The sequence below is a fragment of the Callithrix jacchus genome, chromosome 4 (assembly GCF_049354715.1).
Source record: "Callithrix jacchus isolate 240 chromosome 4, calJac240_pri, whole genome shotgun sequence".
NCBI lineage: Eukaryota > Metazoa > Chordata > Mammalia > Primates > Cebidae > Callithrix > Callithrix jacchus.
Window position 1 is genome coordinate 118,518,455 of NC_133505.1, and position 21,887 is coordinate 118,540,341.

Consider the following 21,887-nt stretch of genomic DNA (forward strand, 5'->3'; position numbering starts at 1 on the left):
CCCCATAGAATGTTAGTACATTGTGCTTTATATAACGGCCATATATGTATTTTTTTCTCTCTCTTAAATTGCTTACTCCTGAGGGCAAAGATGAGACTCCACCTTATGTCTATTCCTCCTGTGCCTATTTTATTGCTTTGTTTGAGGTAAAGCTCTAAACCAGCTTGTTGGGTGAATAAATAAATGAAATAATGACTGCATGTAGGGGGTTGAGATCACCTAATTGAATTGTTAGAACAGCAGTACAGAGTGATACCCCAGGCTAGTGACTGGGGGTCTTAGTGTGATCCTATGGGATCTTTTTCAAAGCAAGTGACCAAGATAAGAAAAAAGAAAGCAGATGGTGAAAGAGATCTAAAGTATTTTTATTAAACATTCTGCAATCTTTTAATGGCAGGAGCCTAACAATAGGTTGGGACATGGGGGCACACAGCAACAAGGGAAAGAGTCAAGAGGAAAAGTCCCTCAGAGTTAGTCTGCTTTATAATTTCTTTTTAGCAAGTCAGTTTTTCCAGTGTAGGGTATGTTCATGGGCACTGATCTTCTCAGAGTGAAGTTAACACAGCAATAATGACAACAATAGCAAAACTGAGGTTTCTAGGAGAGAAATTCCTCTTTTCCCATCTGAGGGGTATTACTCAAGGTTGTCAGTTGTACCCCTTATTCTGTCATTTATTTGTGAAAACCAGTAATATCACTGTCACCTCCTCCATCACCTTTGACTATGCCCTGTCAGCATAGTCCTTGCCTTCTCAATATCTCAGAGTCTCTGTGTGGCTTCTTTCCAGCCACACAGTGTACAACCTTGTGTTCTTGACCTTGTTTATTTCCTACTTCTTTTTGATGGACAAGAATCTCACTCTTCCCAAGGACATTCTGATACTGGCCTTTTGTTGGGGTGTTCCCATCTTTATTCCTACCCCCGCTCCAGTTCTTTTGCATATCTACCGTATTTATATTGGTCAAGAAGACTTAGGCTTAGTGTTTCTTGCTATAGTGTGTTTGGCGGAATGAATGGACTTTCTTTTCCTAAATGTGACATATTAGAATAGATTATCATGATTGAAACTGCCCAGTATCCCCTTGAGAATCACCTGTTGAGAATCACTGTTCTCACTATAAACTCAGCAATAATGGACTCAGTAGATTGCTTGTAAAGAAGCAAAGGTGGGAAAATCCTCCCCACAACAAGTATGGAGTTACCCACAGGTGCTCCTCTTTTCAAATACTTTGCATTCTGGGGGAAGCTTGGGCTTGTTTTACAAGGAAAAGCGGAGACTTCCTTCTTGGTCAGCCAAGAATCTCTATCCTTTTATTCCTCACGCATTTCATGTATTTGTTCCCCAGCTCACGTGGAGCAACACAGCATGCCAGAGTTAATGTCTTGGGCTAAGTACTCAGGGATGGAGAGCACACAAGCTGGGCTATTGAGGAGCTTAGGAGAACCTCAGGAAGGCCTTCAGCCAAGCACCTTCCACTGCTCCATGCTTGCCTTAGTATTTTTCTTCCTTCCCTCTGAAGGAGAATTGCAGAATAACCATTCATATAAATCCAAGTAAAGAGAATGTATTTTTAGAATACCCTCAGATCCACATATTAAACCTCTCCCATGAATAATGCGTCTGTGTGTTCTCTTTCTTTCTCCATGTATACATAAATACAATCTTCGGAGCCAATCGAGTTTAGTATTTGCCTCATGTTATTAAGTCTCCGGAATGTATTTGGTTTAAGGTCTGCTTGCTGGCTATAAAGAGCATGGGAAACCTGATGGTGGGGCGTTGGGATCGCCGTGGGACCGCAGGCTAACTGGAGGCATTATGTGAAACTATGCAGTGGGAACATAATTACCTCAGTCCCACCCTTTCTACACCACATACTTTGACCTTCCTGGAATGACTAATATCTTCTTTCTGTTTTTCAAAACTGAAGGCCTCCATTGGCATTCTGAACCTATTAAACTCTGACAGTATTACAAATTTAACTCACTACATGACATTTATTTTTCCAGTTGAAAGAATATAGACAAACAGATATAATAACATTAAGTAAAGGAAAACCATAAACATAAAGTTCTAAGGAATATTCTCAAATAAGGGTTTCTTTTAACCTAGTCATCCACATTTTTAATAGTAACGATTATAACAAATCTTGGCATATACAAAGCATTTATACCATGTCAAGCACTGTACTAAGTGCTCTATTTTATCTAATTTAATTACAATAACAGTATGAGGTATAAAGCAGACATCAATAAATGCTGTCAGTTTCAGTTTATCTGTAATCTTGCATCTGCATCTGTAACTTGCCTAAGGTCAAAGAGCTCGAAATTTCAACTTGGGACCATTCGACTGAAATCCTACAATCTAAAACACTTTGCTGTCCTGTTTTCCTATTATTTCACCAAACATATGAGCACATAAGAAATTTCCTAGGGTATCAACATTAATTTTAAGTTTCTCTAAAACTCTAAAATTACTTTCCTAATTTGTTTTGGGATGAGAGTTATAAAAAACAGCTGTATATAGCTTGTCTCTTTAGATGTAATGGATATAAATACAGGATGCTCAGATAAATTTGAATTTCAGATGAACAATGAAAACAAATTTTAGTATAAATATGTTCTGTACAGTATTTGGGACGTGACAATAATACATCATTATTTACCTGAAATTCACATTTAATTGGGTGACCTCAATTTATCTGCCAATCTTACTGTTAAGCATTTCATTCAGGGACTTCCTATGTTCAAAGCAACAGGTGGAGATAATGCTTCCCTGGGGTTAATTCCAAGCCTGTAGAGAAGCAGACCTTCCCATTGCCTGAAGTCCCTCCTGGTCTGGCTTCTCCCCAAGTCTCTGGGTATGAAGTTGACCAGAAGCCATGCTCTCTCTTTCTCATGGAAGCTAAATTTTATACCACAGTGAGAGCTTGGTATATTCTGACGTTGTCTTCTCTCTCTCTTTTTAGGGGCACGTGGGTAGGGCTTACTCTGAAAAAGGATCATGTTCATGCACCTTATTTTTAATCATCACTAATTAATAACAATAATTGTACTAACAACAGAATTCATAACAAAAACCCATGCATCAGTGCTGTTAGAAATAGTGTCAATCCACATAACTGTTTTAGTTGTAGGGTTGCTGTAACCATAGCTATAGAGTGTGGTGTTTGTTTTGTTAGGTCAATTGCTCCTTCCTTTCCCATGAACTTAGGTGACTTCATTTTCCCCCTTGTTAGCATCTCCCATGTAAAAGACACGCTGTTGTCTGTTTCAGTTCAAGGGGTCTCTTAAATCACTTGTTCTGGATTCATTCTCCTTCACCAGATCTCTACATTTTGGTTTTACTTTAAACTTAAAAGCTATTGTAAGGTATTCAAACAGCAGTTCTTTGAATACATGTATAATCAATAGCATACCCCGAGGCTTGATTTTAATGGAAACATCTTGCTTCTGGAATATAAAGGCTCGTTCTATTTAAGGTATCCTCTCAGCTAACAGCTTCTTTCATGACCAGCCACTCTCACTCACCCCCTCACTTTCCCTGCTGCAAAAGACTTCTTGTTTAATATGAGACAAAAAAGGTCCTACTGTCCTAACAGCACAGAGGAGCAGGAAGCCAGTGACAGGGCACACACGTTAAGCACTGTGGCTTGACAAGATGACTATTGGGACACGCAAGTGGCAGAAGTCACCGATGTGCTGCTGCAGTCCCAGGTGAGGGTGTAGCACAGGGACTCAGGGCACCAATACATGCACTCTGGCCGGTTTGAGAAGATACATTCCAAGCCTCAACTTTCAACTCTCAACATCCAAACGCAACTTACAAAGGAAAACTCTTCACTTCAAGTTTCTGAACTGAAGTGAACCAGCCCAGGTGAAACTCTCTAGGCAGTGGGGAAAGAGGCGGAGAGAGAGAGAAGGACGAATGTGGCACGGCCCGCGGGACGCAGGTGCCCAGCACGGTGGCCACTGCAGACACTGTACCTCGGCCGCAGGCGGCAGGCGTCCCAGAGCCACGCGGGGCTCGCTCAGCTCAGGCGGGTCCTGCCTGCCAACCGCTGAGCTCCCTTCGATGTCGAAAGGAAAAGCGTGGTCGTCCCCAGACGCGGCGCGGGAGCAGGCAGCGCCCCAGAGGAGCCACAGAGGCAGGACCGAGCGCCAGGCTGAGCTCAAAGCCATCTCTCCGCCGACATCCAGCGGGGCTCTTCCAGGGCTCGGGTGCTGTGGGTCTCCGTGGGTCCCCCGCGTGGTGCGGCGGTGCCTCGCTATCCTCCTCTCCGTGTGCAGTATCCGGAGGTGGCAGCGCAACCAGCAGCTTGGGGGAAAAAGGGAAAGTGCGGGCTTAAGGGAGAGTCCCAGCCCCTCTCCCTCTGTCTTCCCTTTTCCCCCCTCTCTCCCACTCCCTCTTTCACTTTTCCTCCCTCCCCGCGGAGGTTCTGGCTCAAAAACTTACAGACGGACGGAGCTTACAGTCCGGCATCAAAAGGCAGAAGGATTGGGGTGAGCCCCGCCAGCGCCAGGCCGCCTCTCCCTGGCGGTTCGTGACTGGGGACTGCGCTGTCCCGGCTGCCTTCTCACATTCATTCTCACCACTCCCTTTTCACCTTCCACTCCCAGGCCCTCCCACCTAAGTTGGCTTTTCAGACAAGGAGGTCCGCCTTTCCCTGCGGCCTCCCCTCCCCTCTCAGTTTGGAGCCCCTCCAAGGGCTCCGCATGAATATTCAGCTTTTGTGACCGCTTCCTCACCACTCTCATTTATGTAGTCAAGGTGCCGGATATCTTATTATCTTATCTATATTTATATAGACCTTTTATGTGCCCCCCCAGCTAGTTTGCAGGAAAGTGGGTGGAAAAGGAATTCCAGGGGTAGGAACCAGAGGTATATGATCTCTGAAGGCAGAGGGTCAGGATGCCCACTTTCTTGAGCAAGGTTTCTTGTCTCTTTCTAGGGACAGATTGTTGCACTCTTTTGCTAATATCTTCTCCTGAGATTCACTGGCCATCCCTCTTCCTCCCTGCAGTCTTCACCCAAAGGGCTTGGGCGAAGAATATGTTTTACTGCAGTGCTGGAAAATGACTTCATTACTCAAATGCATGAACTTTTATTTACAAAGAACATCTTGTTTTCATCCTAAAGAGGTGCTTTGTAAGGGACCTGGAACAAGGCTTGCAGTGTATGAGCCTGTCAAATACACTGCCCACAGCCCCGACCTCTTCCTCTTGGCCTGTAATCTCATGCCTACTACATCTGTCTGAATCATGTAACCTTTCCAAGACTTCAGGGTGAAGGTGGGCTACAGTTATGCCAGGGGTGCCCCTGTGGATGGAACAGTGGCTGCAACAGCTGATAGGTACCTTTGTTTACATTGGCTTCAAAATAGAGCTCTAAACATTTCCAACCACGGCTTAAAAATGGTCAGATGAGACAACCATAAAATGACACCCAGGTAAGCCTCTAGGTATTTGAAATAAAGCATTTTCATAAAACCTAATCATTAGCTCCATTTCATAGAACAAAAGTCATTTTATCTAAGGATAAGCAAAACCATTTATTTTGCACCTATCATGTGCCAGACACTTGGCATATGCTGTTTGTAAACCTCACAGCATTCCTGCAAAGTAGTATTAGTACTTTCCTTTTATAGAAAAAGAAAGTGAGGTTCAGAGAGACTAGGATATTTGCCCGAGGTCACACAGCTGGTGGAAAGCGGAGGTGGAGTTTGGATCCTGGCTTCACTGATCCAGGAGCTCTCTTTTACATCTATATAAACCACACTGCAACTTCAAAATAATGAGCATGAATTCAGAGGTGGGAGAAATGGTCACTTTTAGTTTTTGAGTGCCTCCTATGTACAAAAAAGATTACATAAATTGTCTCATTTAATTTCATCTTCACGATAATCCCGTGAAGTAGGAATTGTCATACACACTTGGCCATGGCTAAATGGTAAAAACACTACCGAAGTCCAGATAAATCTGATGCTAAGCTCTTTGATTTTACATAGTAAAATTGTATGACACAAAAGTACTGAAACCTACTGGGCTGCGTTAGCAGGAGGTTAGGAATTCTGAGTCACAGGATGAGACAGGAGATCAGCATAAGATATAGGTCACAGAGACCTTGCTGATAAAACAGCATGAGGTGAAGAAGGCAGCTAAATCCCACCGAAACCAAGGTGGTGACCTTGGTCATGCTCACTGCTCATTATATGCTAATTATAATGCACTAGCATGCTAAAATACACTCCCACCAGCACCAAGACAGCTTATAAATGCCAGGGGCAACATCAGGGAGTTACTTTACTTGGTCTAAAAAAGGGAGGAAACCTTAGGTTCATGGGAATTGCCGACTCCTTTCCCAGAAAACTCATGAATAATCCACACTCTGTTTAGCATATAATCAAGAAATAACCATAAAAATAGGCAATCAGCAGCCCTTAGGGCTGCTCTGCCAATGGAGTAGCCATTCTTTTATTCCTTTACTTTCTTAATGAACTTGCTTTCACTTTACCCTATGGACTTGCCTGGATTCTTTGTTGCATGAGATCCAAGAACGTTCTCCTTGGGTCTGGATTACCCCTTTCCGGTAATATTTTCACTGAATTATTATGGGTAGTAAATGAAAGAATATAAATAAACATTAACACAGACTAGCTTGTAGTCAGAGCTCAATAAATACTGTTTAATTACACAATAAACCCTCCTTTAACATTACCTATATGTTCTTGGAAACTGACTTTAAGCAAAACAACATATACTGAAGCCAATTTTACCTCAGGCTAATTGATATAAATAAGATTTATTTAAATTCTTATGACATAGTTCTGGTCACAAAAACACCATCAAACTTCTAAATAAAGACCAAAATGCTTCTAATGGTAAGTATAAAAATAAATGTGAGCTATACATACATTTCAAAAAGATTAATAAAACAAGTGAGAGAATTATTTACCCAATGTTTGGTGAATCAGTGAGTGATAGCAATCATAGTGGTGGTAGGTTAAAACAGGGAATAAATGTTTAAAAGCAAAAATTGTAAGAAGCACCTCCTACCACCACGCAATTAAAAAAAACACCCACCACCAACAAATACTGTGGGCTCACTGAATGTTTTCATGCAGCATCGTTTATTGTCATGAACCTGTATGATTATTGTAGACTTCAAGAATTTTTATTTGATAATAATTTTTGTTCATTATTCATTTTTTTTCCAATCTGCTTCTTCCAACTCAGAGTCTTGGGTGGCTGGAGCCCATCCTGGGAGCTCAGAGTTCAAGCTGGGGATCCTGGAGAGGCCATTCCATCTCCGGGCACACTCACACACACAGTCACACTCGTTAAGACTAGAGCCATGCAGACATACCAAGGAACGAACACATCTTTGGGCTGTGGGAGGAAACTGGAGTACCTGGAGAAAACCCATGTGGGAGAACATGCAAATTCCACAGAGACAGGGGCTCCAGACAGGAATTGATTTTTTTTTTTCTCACCAATGTGATGACAAAGCAATGCTGAAAGAGACAATGTTATTCTGCGACCTGCCTTACTATATTTCCAAATCTTAAAGAAGAACAAAATGACTATTCTAAAAGAGGAAAGGCAACCATGTTTATTTATCCTGGTGGAGGTAACCTCCCATGTGAAGAATAACTGTTCACATTTCTGGCTGCTGCTGGGCCCTTCCTTGCATTAACCATGAATGAGGCAGTCATGGGCCGCAGAGTCATAGGTCAAGTAGACAAGGAGAGAGCATGGCTGACTAATTTATAGCAAGTTAGAACAGCAGAACAAAGGGAATTACCTCCTCATCAAAGGGCCACTCCCTGACCACCAAAGGCTTGAGTGTAGAAGGGTTTTATTCCTGCTACAAGGACAGCTGGGAAGCATTTTCAATGTGGCTGCTACTTATTTATTTATTTATTTAGAGATGTCTTGCTCTGTTGCCCAGGCTAAAGTGCAATGGCACGATCTTGGCTCACTACAACCTCCGTCTCCCAGGTTCAAGTAATTCTCTGGCGTCAGCCTTCCGAGTAGCTGGGATTACACATGCCCATCACCATGCCCGGCTAATTTTTTGTATTTTTGTTTTAGTAGAGATGGGGTTTCACCATGTTGGTCAGGCTGGTCTCGAACTCCTGACCTTGTGATCCATCTGCCTCGGCCTCCCAAAGTGCTGAGATTACAGGCATGAGCCACCGTGCCCAGCCTGCAGGGCTTTCTTATCACAGTTCTCCCTTTCTCTCTCTTCTGGGATCGGGGCTGGGAGTTCACCAAGTCCTTTCATGGATGTCATCATTTTTGGGACACCTATTTACCCCACGGTGCAAGGAGTGCTACTCCATCCATCATCCACAATGCATAGAAGATGGCATAGACATTCAGAGAAGCTCACAGTGCCTCCAAGGACATTAAGCCAGTTAGTGCAAAATTAGGGCCCCCATGCCTTCCAACTCCCAGACCAATATTTTCCCAACGAGACCAAATTATTTTTAGCTCTGGCAGCAGCAGATCTTGTGGGTTTGAGGCTTTATCATAAGAAGCTTCTGGAATTCCCTTTTGAGTTCCCTAGGGCAGTCATCACCCCTTTCAGTGCTTGGCTGTTAGGCCTGTCCTCAGCATCCAAGGCTCTACTGAGGGTGTTATTAACACATCCCATATGCCCTTCTGTAAATAGAAAGTCACGTCAGATGCTATTTTGGATTTGCAGGTGCTAATCTTGACATAACGAGACAGAGGACTGTTGTGGGGATTGTGTACTAGTGACAATAATTTTGTGATGAGATCAGTCAGAGAAGCAAGTATGAACTGAGCTATCCCCCACCATGAGGTCTCTAACTAGCACTCAAGTAGCAGGACTGTAGAGTGTAAGATGGCATCTTTTTTCTTCTGCTAATCCTGGTCTCCAAGATTCTGTTTTACAGTCGGCTCTGGTGGATGTTCAGGCTATATGAGGAGGAGCAGCAGTGAGAGTGCTAGGAGGTGGATAGAGTTTAAAAGTTGTTTTCCCTCTGTGAGTTTTCTCAGGCTTTTGTTCAGGACATGGATAGTATGTCCTATCTATGCTTCCCCTTCAGTCACAGACTCATTTGGCTTTTAGTATATGCTACCAGCATTCTTCATCATTTATTCTTTCTTCCATCTATTCCTCCATCCATCTATCCATATGTTATTCATTTATTTTATCATCATTTATTAAATAGCTCAGTACATCAGGTTTTGATGCTGAGGATAAAATGCTAAAAACATCATTCTGTCAAGAGTCTGGTGGGACTCTGTAAGGAATGCAGTGATTAACAGTTCAATGAGAATGTGTAGAAAGGCTTCTAATAAAATATATCAAACAAGCCATTTACTCAGATGCAGCCAGGGTAAGTCAGGGAGGCTGGAGAAGAAGAGGGCAACCGGGCTGAGTCTGAACTGGTGGGAGCAGGGGAAGGATGGTCCTCCAGGAGTGGAGTGCAGATGCAGAAGGACAGACAAGTCAGGGCACAGTGGCTCACGCCTGGAATTCCAGCATTTTGGGAGGCTCAAGCAGGTGGATTACCTGAGCCCAGAAGCTTGAGACCAGCCTGGGCAACATGGTGAAACTCTATCTCTACAAAAAAAAAAAAACAAAAAACAAAACCCAAATATATACAAATACTAGCCAGGTGTGGTGCTGTGTGCCTGTACTTCTAGCTATACAAGAAACTGAGGTGGGAGGATCGCCTAAGCCTGGGACGTTGAGGCTGGAGTGAGACTGCACCACTGCACTACAGCCTGGATGACAGAGTGAGACCTTGTCTTGAAGAAATAAAATAATAATAAAAAAAAAAAAAAAAGAGGAACAGACACATCAGAGGCCATGATGCCATGGAGGGTGGGAAAGCCATGTGACTTCTGGATGCTCTCTGAGCCCCTACTGTTCACAGGGTACTGTCTCTGCTGTCAGGCCCACAGAGCACAGTCTGCAGGAAAAGAAAGAGCTTTCCCAGCCTCCTACTGCTCTCTTAGCTCTGCCTGCCAATCCAGGCCCGGTGAGCAACAGAGGATCCTTCCCCAATGCAAATCTGAACACTGGGAGCTCTTAGTCCTAGTATTTATGCACTGAACCTGATGCGAGAAAGAACAACTTTAAAAAGGCCTCCATCCATCTCCTAGCACTCTTGCTGTTGCACCTCCTTGTACAGCCTGAACTTCCACCAAAGTCATTCATAAAAGAGAATCTTGGTCTGAGAGAAGAATCAGCAGAGAAGGAGACACTGTCCTACAATTTCCATTTCTACCACTGAGTATACCTGCTAGGGCACATGGTGGGGGAGAGCTGGTGCTTGCGTCTCTGGCTGATCCTATCATAAAATTGTCTTCACTGTTTTTTAGGTGGATAAATTTAAGCCTAGGAATGACATGATCATATTTGCATTAACATTTTTTTTTGAGATGGAGTCTTGCTCTATCGCCCAGGCTGGAGTACAGTGGCACCATCTCTGCTCACTACAGCCTTTGCTGCCTGGGTTCTAGTGATTCTCCTGCCTCAAACTTCCAAGTAGCTATAATTATGCCCCCACACCTGGCTAATTTTCTAATATATATAATTTCTAATTTTACTATAATGACTTTATCTGGTACATTTAAATTTTTTATACAAAAATTAGCAGGGGCTGGTGGCACACGCCTGTAGTCTCAGCTACTTGGGGATACTGAGGCAGGAGAATTGCTTGAATTGGGGAGGCGGAGGCTGCAGTGAGCCAAGATTGCACCACTGCACTGCAGCCTGGGTGACAGAGCAAGACTCCATCTCAAAAAACAAACAAACAAATAAATAAATAAGTAAAAATAAAAATAAAAAAGAAAAAGAAAAAGGAAAAGAAATTACATATACCAGAGTAGGTGGAAATAATAGTTACTAGAAATCATACTACTCTGGGGCAATAACTTACAACACTGAAAACATTTTGGTGTAAATAGCTTCAGACTTTCGTGACATCTGTATTAATGTATCCCATCTATTTTTATATTTTATATATTTTATTATATATATTATATATGTTTTATACATATGCTTTTTGTCTATTCCATCTTTTTTTTTAAACAAAGATGGATTAAACCATACATAATATATGTCAACTTTTTCTCCCTGTCACTGTAACTCCAATACGTAACCGTGAGTACCTTGCACTGTTCAGATGTGAATTTTCAGAAGACCTTCTGGCATGGATGGGGCCTGGAATTGAGGGCAGTGCTGAGAGACCAGTTGGGAGGCTGGGCAAGCCCTTTCTTCTCATGCAAGCTCTGTGAATCCCAAGGGCAGGGACTGTACTCATGAACTGGGGACTCAGGAAGCATTTGGGGATGATAGTAGCAATGAGTGGGTTGGCCTGATGGAGAATGAAACAAACAGATGAAAGCATGGTCCTAATGAGGATTATTGACCAGCTTCTGCTGTGGCCATCCCTTTAGGTCTAATAGGATAATTACTTCAACAGCCCTAAAGGAAAGTGATAAATGCTCCGTGTAACACATTCAATAGAGAACAGCAGGTGTCAACATCAATTAGCTTAGTGATGAGATCAATATAACAGAGAAGCTCCTGGGACTTGTTAATAAAATGATATAATTAAGAAGAATGGAACAACTTTCAAAAAAAAGAGGCCTAAGAAACTGACTTTTTGTGTCCATACATCCAACCCCACTCCCGGTAACACAAAAGAACTGTTCATTAAGATCAGGATTGCTGTCAGCATGGTGGGGAGATACACTGGATGGAGTGTTAAAATCTGTTCTAACCTGCTTTGTGTGAGCAGCTGCAGAAACCAGTCTGTGAGATTTTTAACTCAAAAGCTCTACAATGGAAAATGCATGCTGGACATGCTTACTTTAGGAAATCAATTGACTTCAGAAGAAACGTCGGAAGTAGAGAGAGCATAACCTTAATAGCGCTACAAATTTTCAAAGTGCCTTATAATTTGAAATTGATATATATTTGTTTCTCCTCCTACAAGTGAGACTGACCTGGCTTTAAACACCAAGTGTAGACTCAGACCTTTAGAAGAAAGATTCCTGTATCGCTCTCCACCACATTCCTTATTCTTAGAATATTTAACAACTGAAATAAGATGTTGAATTCACCATCCATTCATTCATCATCCATTCATTCAACAAATATTTTTCAAATGTCTACTTTGCAAGCTGCATTTTTCTAGGCTCCCTAGCAAAGAAGAAATCAGACAAAAATTCTTACCTTCATGGAGTTTACATCTAACTGAAGCAAGGTAGAAGAGAGATAAACAATCAGACATGGGAAATGTATAGTAGGTCACATGGTAAATGCTTTGGAGAAAAAGAGCAGAGCAGGGGGTAGAGCATGCAAGCTGAGAAAAGTTGGATGAAACTATTTTAAATTGGGTCATCAGGGCCAGGTGCAGTGGCTCACACCTGTGTCCTGGCACTTTGGGAGGCTGAGGCAGGTAGATCGCTTGAGGTCAGGAGTTCAAGACCAGCCTGGCCAACATGGGCAAAACCCCATCTCTACTCAAAATACAAAAATTAGCCAGACATGGTGGCACATGCCTATAATTTCAGCTACTCAGGAGGCTGAGGCACAAGAATCTCTTGAACTTGGGAAGTGGTTGCAGTGAGCAGAGATGGCACCACTGCACTACAACCTGGATGACAGAGCAAGAGCTTGTCTCAAAAAAAATAAAGTCACCATGGAGGCCTCAATGACGAGACAATATTTCTGCAGAATCTGGGATGTGAGGTGGCAAGCCAGGCAGCTATTAATGCAGAAGAGCAAGGCAGAGAGAAGAAACAGAAACTGGGTAATGGAAGGGAGGAAGGTGCTTCTCTCATTGAGGAATGAAGTGATGGAGGTAAAGCATAGCTGGAGATAAAGTCAGAAATGTAGCAGCTGTGGGGAGGATGATTATGTAGGATCTTTGGGATCATTATGTACAAAGACTGGCTTCTTCCCTGAGTGAACTGGGAAGAATTTGAAGGGACTTGTGCCTAGAAGTGACATAATAGTACTTATTTTGTCTGTGATGTGGGGAGTAGATGTAGGGAAAGAGGTGAGAGAAGAGGCAGGGAGGCAGGGAGGCTATTTTAAGGCTATTCTAATCATACAGGTGAGCCATCATGATGACTTGGGTTAGGGTGTTGGCATTTTATATGAAAAGTAGTTGAATTCTTGATTTATTTTAAATGTAGAATCAATGGGATTTGCTGGATATGGGGAATGAGAGTAAGAAAGAAATCCAGGATGATATACATGGTTTTGTCCTGAGCAGGCTGGAATGACAAATTTGCCATTAGCAGAATGGGAAGGATTATGAGAAGAGTAGGTCAGGGTAGTGGAGACATGAAGAGTTTAGTTTTGAACAAGACTTTTTTGAAATCCTCTCAGATCATATTCTTACATTTTATTCTTTACTTAAAGATACTTATTTTTAAAACATTATATATCCATAATGTGCAATGCATACTTTTGATTTCTCTGGGATGTATCAGGTGCAAGGAACTGTAGATAAGACTATAGGACATCCTTACAGTCTAGAAGAAAGATTTGTAGCATGAATTCCAGTATCTACAATTCAAGTCAATCAGTGCTCAAGATGGGCAAAATGTCCATTACCCTTGGGGGAGAAAGCAGGAAGGAATCCCTTTGAACTCCATGAGAAGAGAAGCCATTAAAGATTTGAGCTGGGCCGGGTACAATGAGTGGCTCATGCCTGCAATCCTAACCCTGTAATCCCAAGAGACCGAGGTGGGTGGATCGCTTGAGCTCAGGAGTTCAAGACCAACCTGGGCAACATGGTGAAACTGTCTCTACAAAAAATACGAAAATTAGTTGGATGTGGTGGCTAAGTTTTAATTAGCCTGTGATCCCAGCTACTCAAGAGACTGAAATGGGAGGATTGCTTTAGTCCAGGAGGTGAAGATCGCAGTGAGCTGAGCCAAGATCATTCCACTGCACTCCAGCCTGGGAGACAGAGGAGACCCTGTTTCAAAAAAAAAAAAAAGATTTGAAGATTTGAGGTTGATCTCTACACATGTATCGGAATTAGATGTGGGAAGATGGGTCGGGGAGGTTCATGAGAAAAGGAATTTCTGGCAAATGGAACAGCATAGGCTCAGGTGTAGGAATGGAAAAACACATTCATGTTCAGGCAAAAGCGAGTTGGCAGATGACTGAGCACTATACAAAGCTGGTTTGGGGGAATAACGGGAGATAATATAGAACTGTAGAATAGGTAGGTATAGCCTGATTACTTTACAGTTTGCTCCTATGAGAAAGAGAGATCACCGGAGAGTTAAGAAGGGTTCATTGAATAACCATGAGGTTTCACTGCAGCACAGCAGTGGAGAGACTAGAGGCTGCTCCAGTCGGGAGATGGCTGCAGTAATAACATAGGCCTCAAAGGTGGACCAAGACAGAATAACATTTATGAACTGTCACTGTCCCCTGGACACAATGTCCATCCCTAGGCTAATCCAGACGTAGTGCAGACATCTGATTTTGTAAAATCACCATTTCCTTGAAACTGAGGTGAATTTTAGCTTGAATGGAATCAGTCAATGGAAGGACAGGCCAGGAAAGAAGGCAACGCTTGATACTGGTGTTTCCCAACCAATGCACACTGTGTGCAGTTTGCCAAGCCACAGGCTGTCTTCTCCGCCAGGAGGTGTTGCCTGACAGCAATTCCTATCAGATAGCTTCTTCCTCTTTTTACTTTTTTTTGAGGGGCAGAAAGTAGGAGGGGGCAGCACAGTGGAAGCCCTTGTGAGTGCAGGGGTCTTCTGGAAAGAGAAGTTCTCATTCTTTGGAGGAGCTTCCCAAGGTGGACAGCTTTTTTCTCCTTTATGTGGTAGAGAGACTTTGTTGCCCTTGGAGTTGTTGACAGGCTCAGGGGAAGCCAGGTTTAGCAGAAACTGACCCCACAAAGGGCAGAGTGGAAGGAGATGAGAAAATGGGTCCCAGAAGGTGATATTTAGCTGCAGAATCTGAACTTTCCCATTTCACAAGTCCAAAAATACCCTTTATTGCCAAGTTGAGTTAGATTTTCTGTTACTGACAACAAAAAGGTTTCTAACTGATACAAGAACAGTAGGAATTTGAGAAACATGATTTTGGAAGACACTGTGATGGGTGAATCAGTGAGAAATAGGAGGTGGTTTATTGAACAGAAATTTTTTTGGGGGGAAGTCTTCAGGAAAGCAAAACTAATATACAGAGCATCTTGATTTCCCACAATTCATCAATCCATTGAACATTTATTAAAAGAGAAATTAGATGGTAAAAACTCAGCCTATGGATTCAGACTGTAAATCTGTGTATTGTAGTCTGTTTTTATAGCCTTCGATTCTCCAACTTATCAGCTCTGTGAACTTGAGAAGTTACTTCATTCTCTCTCTTTTTTTTTTTTTTCTGAGACAGAGTTTCGCTCTTGTTACCCAGGCTGGAGTGCAATGGCGTGATCTCGGCTCACCGCAACCTCTGCCTTCCTGGGTTCAGGCAATTCTCCTGCCTCAGCCTCCTGAGTAGCTGGGATTACAGGCATGCACCACCATGCCCAGCTAATTTTTTTTGTATTTTTAGTAGAGATGGGGTTTCACCATGTTGACCAGGACGGTCTTGATCTCTTGACCTCATGATCCACCCGCCTCAGCCTCCCAAAGTGCTGGGATTACAGGCATGAGCCACCACACCTGGCCCGTTATTTCATTCTCAAAGCCTCAGCTGCACATCTGTAAAAAGGGAACTGTACCTATCTCATAGAGTTTTTGTGAGTGTAAAATAACATCACGTATGAAAATTGCCCAGAATAATGCCTGGCACATAGAGAATGCTTAATAAACTTTAGCTGCTATTATTATTGCTGCTACTACTGATATTCATACTTACTTACATGTCTAATGTGTTCTGGAGAAAACTAGAAGACAGAGGGGTAGGTTGATAACTATAACTTTAGTAGAACTTTCTGTTGCTTATAGCATAATGCATAAATATTCTTGTTTTCTTTCAGTCGTTTTAATATTCAGAAGCTATAACTTAACAATTATAGATGCATTATTATCAATGTGGTATGTAACATGTGTTAAGGTTTCTCAGAGGCTGCTAACAAGGCTATCACGTGGTCATAGTCTCATTAGCGGCCGAAGACAACATCTAGCCCTTGAATACAGATTTCATCTTGATTCTTAGCACTATCCAGATAATGCACGGCTTCAGTCACTCTGTCCTTAATTACTCGGCTCTTTCAGTCTGTAGTGATTTTAGTTCCTCTGTCCTTAACAAACTCAGTTCTGTATCTGAATTTTCATTTGTAGACTCAGACATAGTAAAACTCCCTAGGAATAAGTGCCTAAAAATGAATAGGCTTTTCTAGGAGACTAGACCATAATTTGGGGGACAGTTTTCTCTCTGACATTGTCAGGCACTCAGATTCAGACTCTATAATTACTAAAGGTTTTTAGAATTATGGCACTTTACATTGGTTTTAACTTTTCATCATTTTGAGTATGCAGAATACTATCACCTACATTGTCTCAAATCATTCCCCTGACACCTCTGCGAAGTGAGCATAATTATCCTACTTGAGGCCGAGAGGCAGCGTCATGAGAGAGCAGTAGAACATGACCCAGTGGCTGATCTTCAGGCTCCCAGGCTGATGCAATTTCTTCCCGTTCCTTCTGGCTCCTGAAGCTATCAACCTTTGACATTTTAAACTTTACAACTCAACTTAAGTAACAGCTGAGCAGCAAGAATACAAAGACAGTTTCTGTCCATCAGATTTTGAGGAAGAATTCATGAATTATCATTCTTAAATTAATAATTATTAGAAAACAAGAACACCAGTGACAAGAAGTCAATTGTGGGCTAGAGGGAGAGAAGGATCCTATGATTGAAAGGAGGCACATTTCATCTTTAAATAACTGAATAAACATGAAGGTTTGTTTTCTCTGCCTTTATTAATTAGGATGTCAGAGCACAGAGAATTTAAAAATTGGGCTTGCCATGGCTCACGCTTGTAGGGAAGAGATCTTCCTGGTGAATATGCTGTATATCAAAGACCTTGAAATGAGCATTTCTTCCAGCCAACTACTAAAAATGGGCCGGTAGCATTTTTGTGCTTAATTAAGCCAGATAGCCATTGGGAAAGGGCTGGTGCAATTTTTAGCCTGGTGTTAAGATGAATGATGATAAACAGTTCCATCGAGGGCATGGGACGGAGCACACGGAGGAGAAAAGGCTCTGGACTGGGGCCTGGAAACCTGGTATTTACATCCCAGGGCTGCCTCTTGTGAGCCACAGTCTTGAGCCAGTTTCTTAAGCTCCCTGGCTTTCACTTTCCCTGCTCTATGAAATGAAAAGTGAGACAAGATGAGCCTGGGGTCCCATTCAGCTTCAAAGCTCTGATGTTCTTGGAAAGCATCTATCTCCAGATAGGGACTGTTCTGGCCACGGCCAAGAGCAGACAGATAGTTTAGAAAGCAGAACATAGACGACTATTCCATGGTGTTACCTGCTGAAATCATTAAACCCAGGGTCTGGTGATTTGTGCCCAAAGCTATGTTTTATTTAGGTGCCTGAAAAAAGCCTGTGGACAGTTCATGTAACAAATTTAATGCAACAAAAGGAAGAGAAATATGAGTTATTACTTTAAACTCTGCCAGATTCAGAACTGTAGGCCGGAAAAGAAATAATTCTGCTTGAGACCACAAAAGGAAAAAAATTAGGAACTATGTCTCCTGTTCCTGATTCACCCCCACTATGATATAGCCCTCCATTGGCATTATGGTGTGTGCTTCCTAGAACGATAGGCCATCAAGTAATGTAGTGTACAGATGGAAAAAGACCAGACAAATGACACAGGACACTGCGACAGGAACTTGTGACTCTACCAGCAGAACAGGGTAGTTTTTCTCAGTCATTAGTTCACCTGCAGGGTAATTAAAAAAAAATGTACTGAGTAACAGTGTTTCAGTGAAGTTGAATTTTATTTCCTTTATTTAGCCTCTATTGTTTTTTTGTTTGTTTTGTTTTGTTTTTGAGATGGAGTTTTGCTCTTGTTGCCCAGGCTGGAGTGCAATGAATGGCACGATCTCCGCTCATGGTAACCTCCACCTCCTGGGTTCAAGTGATTCTCCTGCCTCAGCCTCCTGAGTAGCTGGGATTACAGGCATGTACCACCATGCCTGGCTAATTTTGTATTTTTAGTAGAGATGGGGTTTCTCCATGTTTATCAGGCTGGTCTTGAACTCCCGACTTCAGGTGATCCGCCCATCTTGGCCTCCCAAAATGCTGGAATTACAGGTGTGAGTCACTGCACCTGGCCTGCCTCTATTGTTCTTAGCTGTGAATAATTTTATTCTTGCTATTTGCAAGGACCCTAAATATATTAGGTCGGTGCAAAAGTAATTGCTGTTTTTGCTATTGAAAGTAATGGCAAAAACTGCAGCTGCTTTTGCACCAACCTAATATAATTACAAACGGTAAAAAGAAAAAGGGAGAACTATGACAAAATATATGTGAACTCCACAAATCCAAGGCCAAGTGTAGAAATAAGCCTGGCTGAACTGTGTAGGAAAGGAAGCACCTGCTTGTTGCAGGATGCTGAGGAAGTTGGAGGATCCGTATGTAGGTAATTTTTGCTGTAGATTCCTTGCTTATTCATTGATTTTTATGTAATCCTGACACAGACTAAGTAGAACCCAGTTGTTCCTGGAAAATGTTCTTATTTAATGCTATGAAATAGCTCTGAAACCCAGATTATTAAGCAGTTTTGAGTAGTGTCTATGTCTAAAGTAGGACACAGGCAAACCAGCCCTTCTGGTCTACGTGTGACACAGTCATGAGGACAAACCCACAACAAGAAAAGAAATTTAAAAATAAACAAAAAACCACAAGCCAGGAGCATGAAAACACAAAGCAATCACACAGAGATCAGAGGAACATTGTCTATGCCTTCCGTCTCCCCACTCCCGCCCCTTTTAATAACTTAAACAGTTACCTCTGATCCTTCCTTGGATGGTGGACAATACCAAAAGCTGAGATCCACCTTCCACCCTGGCAATTGCATTACTGCATCATGGCTGGACATCTGCAATAGCCTGGGAACAGCCAGTGGGTTCTAGGCAGAAGGCCCAATATCAACATGTGTCTGATGGGCAGCTGGAATGAGGCTGGTGAGTCGCTGAGCCTCTATTCCAGAAACAATTGCCAGAATGTTTTAGCCTTTATCAGCCACTGCCTTAATGAAGGGCTGAGCTGCTAATGAAACCTACTCAAAATGGTAGCTCTAAATCCACCCCCAGGATCCTGGGAATCAGCAGACATTTTGATTTCATGTTTAAATAAGACAATGCATGCTGCTTTTACAACTGAGGCAATACTTCTGTCCGCTTACCTAATTGTAACATTAGCAAAGCTATGATGCTTTGGATGAAAGTGGGGCAAACCAGTGGCCTATCATTTGAGTTGATCAGTCAGTCCAACAGCCACTCTGTTGGTTATTAGTGTAACAACCAGTCTTTCATTTTGCTACCCTTTTCCTAAGCTTGGAATTTTTCTCATTAACTAACAAATTTCAGCTTCTCGTTCTGTCATGTATTATTATGAAACACTTTTTCACCTCCTAGGACTTACTACCAGCTCCTCTCACCATCTTGTCTATTCCCCACTCCCTTTTCATGCTTTGGCTTTCATTCATAGGCTCCTGGCATTGCCCCAGAATGCCATGGAGTAGTATGCCGTACTATTCCTTCTTGGCCATGACTCCCCTCAATTCATAGCTCATTCCATAAGGTTTAGGTCCTCATCATAATGCCACAGTGCCCTCAAGGAGCTCCCCAGTCACCTCAAATCACTGCATCCAGTGAGGGCTTAGTCTTTTCACCCCTGTGTAGCATTTCTTTCTTTTAAAGACCTTCTCCTCTTTGGGCTTCTACAGAAACATAATTCTCTTTTTCTCTTCTTAGCTTTCTGATATGACCCCCTAAATAGAGTGAGACACTCTGCCTTTGGCATTCTTTCTTCTTCCTTTATTATTTCCTCCTGATCTAATCTACTGCCCTGGCTTTCATTATTGCTTCTGTGTGTGACTGAACTCTTCATCTCTAGTCAAGACTGTTCTAATAAGCTCTAAACCTGAATTTCCAGCTGCTGAAATGTTATACCCCAAAGACACCCTTACATCAATCTCAGTATACTCAGAATGAAACTCATTTTCTCCACCTGAAACCTTCCTTATCCTTTCTTTTTTAAAGAGAATCACTGTTCTTCCAGTCATCTAGCCTCAAAATGTCAACATAGTTTTTACTACTTTCTTTTTCTTGACTCTCATTTCCCATCCATTGCCAAGTCAATAGAACCTACTAAGGCTGCATTTCATACACCAGCATCCTACAGAATAATGGGTTAAACAAAGTTAAAAAAAAATTAAACTGCAATACCTCTTATACCTTTGCATTGTGAATCCCTAAAAAGGACAGATCCTATGCCTTTCTCCCCTTACAGGCCTACAACACTTTTATTTTCAAGAGAAATCTGCTGAGGTTTCTCAGGAAGTTAAGGAATATATTTTGGCAAATGCATACATAGAAAAATTGTCATTCTGTAAAAGAGCATTTTGACCTATCATTTCACTGAATTCATTCAGAAACAAGCTATATGAAAGGGCCAGATCTGGGGAAAGCCATGCAGAATGGGTGGTGGGCTTCTTCCCTGACATCGTCTCTGACTCCAGACAGTAAACATCTGTGCAGCTTATTGCAAGTGAGTTTCGTAATTGGTGTAAAGTAACCACAGATATGCAGGCATTTAAAAATGGGTTAAAACAATTTTGTGCTTACTCACTATTACTCTGGCTCAAAATTCTTTTAAGTGTTCAGCAGACATCTCATTCTGTCTATAATTTGGTCCTGCTTGGGTTTAAAAAATAGATGTCTTTTAAGTGGTGTATACTAATTTTCATTGAGAGCCACTATTTCTGTGTATCACCAAGTAAAAAAAAAAGCTATGCTTCAAAATTATTCAAACACACTGATAAATCTGGCTTCTATAAAAAGCTAACCACAAGCTTACTTAGATAAGCAAATATCTTACCCTTTCTTTTAGGGCCTAGTACTGACTTTGGTTATATATACATTAGCTGGTATGCAGCTCTAAATTATAGCCTAGAAATGATATTCATTGCTACTATAGCATTACTCTGTGTTTCTTTTCACATCAGATACTATTTACAGAATATAATAAGATAAAAATGTATGAAAAGAAGAAAAATAACTATCTAATTTGTATGTATTTCTCTTATAAAAAGATACGCATTTTATGCAATGGCTGTGAAATGTTTCATGCGAATAACACATTTCTAGCAGCCAGGTGGCATGTCCTGCTGCACAGGAAGTGAGCGCTCAAGGAAAGCAAAAGTTATCAGTTAGAATGCAAGAAACTGAACACTCCCACTCACATTGGCATGGACAATAAGGAAATTCAGGTTCTCTATGACAAGAGGCCTGGAAGTGGGGGTTTCATGCACAAGCACAGGATGTGAGAGCTACAGCTCTGCTCTTCTGAAAATCTTTGGGTTCTTTCTTCTATAGGTTGGTTTTATTCTTAGGCTGGGCACAAGACAGCTGCAGCAGTTCCAGGTCTCACAGTCAGACTTGACACTAGAAGCAGAGAAGGATCCATTCCTCCAGCAGACCACCCCTCAGATTTCATTGGTCAAATGGGGTCACTACTCATTATTCACTAAGCAATGATAATAGATCAGTTACAGCCTGTAGCTATCAATGGCTTAGGCAATATGCCAGAAACAACAAGACAATAGATCTATGGCTTAGATCAATCAAGACTGTCTTAGAGAAGGGAATTAAGTCACTATCCTTTGAATTACTTGAACTA

The 21,887-nt window shown here is 42.0% G+C and overlaps 1 protein-coding gene and 1 long non-coding RNA gene across 8 annotated transcripts in view; one reads left to right on the forward strand and one right to left on the reverse strand.

Moving 5' to 3' along the window:
- Window positions 1-21,887, reverse strand: part of LAMA4 (laminin subunit alpha 4) — a 209,616-nt gene that overhangs the window by 157,220 nt on the left and 30,509 nt on the right. For 3 of the 7 annotated variants that reach the window (XM_054254353.2, XM_078369971.1, XM_054254352.2), the window contains exon 2: window positions 3,986-4,316. In XM_054254353.2, the coding sequence (XP_054110328.2) occupies window positions 3,986-4,180 (195 nt within the window). In that variant the 5' untranslated portion in view covers window positions 4,181-4,316. Of the gene's footprint in view, window positions 1-3,985; window positions 4,317-4,454; window positions 4,556-21,887 lie in introns of those variants that run through there. The other 4 variants (XM_035296546.3, XM_035296545.3, XM_078369970.1 and 1 more) reach the window with 2 other exon arrangements.
- Window positions 1-21,887, forward strand: part of LOC144582195 (uncharacterized) — a 73,914-nt gene that overhangs the window by 12,722 nt on the left and 39,305 nt on the right. The window lies entirely within an intron of this gene.